At 44.3% G+C, this 2,277-nt stretch overlaps 1 protein-coding gene across 1 annotated transcript in view; it reads left to right on the forward strand.

Moving 5' to 3' along the window:
• The first annotated feature begins 832 nt into the window (after nucleotides 1-832).
• The window catches only part of LOC122797138 (serum paraoxonase/arylesterase 2-like), a 610,903-nt gene continuing 609,458 nt past the window's right edge, over nucleotides 833-2,277 (forward strand). Inside the window, exon 1 of the mRNA XM_044065937.1 lies at nucleotides 833-1,150. Within this exon, the coding sequence (XP_043921872.1) occupies nucleotides 1,074-1,150 (77 nt within the window). The 5' untranslated portion in view covers nucleotides 833-1,073. The remainder of the gene's footprint in view (nucleotides 1,151-2,277) is intronic.

Below are 2,277 nucleotides of genomic sequence, written 5' to 3' on the forward strand. Positions count from 1 at the left end.
ACACTTTCCCTAGGTGATGTGGTGACAGATGTTTGGGACAGAAGTTCTCATTACGTACTTTCCCTAGGTGATGTGGTGGTGGCAGGTGCTGTTTGGGATGAAGGCTCTAGCCGCTACACACTTCTCCAGGTGAGATGGTGACAGGTGCTGTTTGGGATGGAGGCTCTCGCTACACACTTCTCCAGGTGAGGTGGTGACAGGTGCTGTTTGGGATGAAGGCTCTAGCCACTACACACTTCTCCAGGTGAGGTGGTGACACGTGCTGTTTGAGAGGGACTTTCCCTAGGTGATGTGGTGACAGATGTTTGGGACAGAAGTTCTCGTTACACACTTTCCCTAGGTGATGTGGTGGTGACAGGTGCTGTTTGGGATGGAGGCTCTCGCTACACACTTCTCCAGGTGAGGTGGTGACAGGTGCTGTTTGGGATGGATATTCCCTCTACACACTTTCCCTAGGTGATGTGGTGACAGATGTTTGGGAGAGAAGTTCTCGTTACACACTTTCCCTAGGTAATGTGGTGGTGACAGGTGCTGTTTGGGATGGAGGCTCTCGCTACACACTTCTCCAGGTGAGGTGGTGACAGGTGCTGTTTGGGATGAAGGCTCTAGCCACTACACACTGTGGTGGTGACAGGTGCTGTTTGGGATGGAGGCTCTCGCTACACACTTCTCCAGGTGAGGTGGTGACACGTGCTGTTTGAGAGGGACTTTCCCTAGGTGATGTGGTGACAGATGTTTGGGACAGAAGTTCTCGTTACACACTTTCCCTAGGTGATGTGGTGACAGGTGCTGTTTGGGATGGAGGCTCTCGCTACACACTTCTCCAGGTGAGGTGGTGACAGGTGCTGTTTGAGAGGGATGCCCTCCCTTCAGCGTACAGTAAGAGTACTTACCAAAATACTCCACTTTGCATTTTCACAAAGGCTTCCCTCGCTGCACTCCAGCCAACGCCTTGATGCCTATTCGTGCCCTGTAATTCACGGTGCGCGTGAGTGGCGGGCGCAACGTCCAGGGCGGAGCCCTCCGCTGTGATAACCCGCCAGCATCGCAGAACACGCGGAGCAGCAACCGAAATGGGCAAACTGCTGACGGTAGGGGTAGTACTAGGAGGGCTGCTGGGGCTTCTGAGCGAACGGTTTTTAACTTACAGGTAAGCAATGCCATGCACATACCAACTTCTAAAATCTTGTTGCATTTTTTGTTTGTATTTGTTTCATCCAAGCAGTGTCTTCACTCATCGCAGACTCGTCAGGAAACAAGATGAAACTCAAAATGATAAAATAAAAGCTAATGGTCAAAACGGTTTTATTGACTTACACCAGCATCGCAAAACAAACTAGTTTCAATCTATAAATTAGAATGTCTGGAATTACATTTAGAAACGTTTTTATTTATTTATTTTTGTTAACAATAACCTTTTATCGATAAATTGTTACGTTGCAAAACTAAACCAGTAACGTAAGCATAGATGAATACAAAGAAGTTGGTCAGGTGAAGGTGAGTAACCACATGCACCCGCACGGAAACTGCATACTCAAGTCAGAAAAAGTTGAAACGTGAGATTTCGTAACTCTGTCAGCACTCATATTCAGGTGAGTAGCAAGAACTTATTTATTTATGTGGTGACAGATGTTTCCAAATGTGTTTGCTGCAATGTATCAGTACGAGCAAAGGATATAGCTAGGCATACTCAATGTACTCAAAATATTACATTTTTTTCTGAGCATGTGTTGGAATCGTGCATACTCAAGTCAGAAAAAGTTGAAACGTGAGATTTCATAACTCTGTCAGCACTCATATTCAGGTGAGTAGCAAGAACTTATTTATGTATTTATGCATTTATTGCACTCAAACCTAATGTTGTTGCCCACTTGCCCTCACCCTACCTTTTATTTTAAAAATGTACCCAACCCATAGAAATGCTACCCCAACATATAGGGTGCAAGTTATTTTCAACTATTACCATTTTATACCCTGTAAAACTTATTTTAGAGGTATATTTCTTGCACATAAGCACTTTTGTATTTTTCGGCATTGTGTTAGTTTGCAAAGTTCTAAGCATTCTGTATTTTTTGTGTGTTGACGATTCCAAGACATGCTCAGAAAAAATGTAGTATTTTGAGTATATTGAGTATGCCTAGCTATATCCCTTGCTCGTACTGATACATTGCAGCAAACACATTTGGAAACAGTCACTATGTAATGTGCAAGTCACAATGCATGCATTATTATTTTAAAGGACTGGAGAATAAGTCCAGCTACTGAAGCACATCTTCG

The sequence above is a fragment of the Protopterus annectens genome, chromosome 3.part0, assembly GCF_019279795.1.
Source record: "Protopterus annectens isolate FY-2018-M chromosome 3.part0, PAN1.0, whole genome shotgun sequence".
Lineage (NCBI taxonomy): Eukaryota > Metazoa > Chordata > Ceratodontiformes > Protopteridae > Protopterus > Protopterus annectens.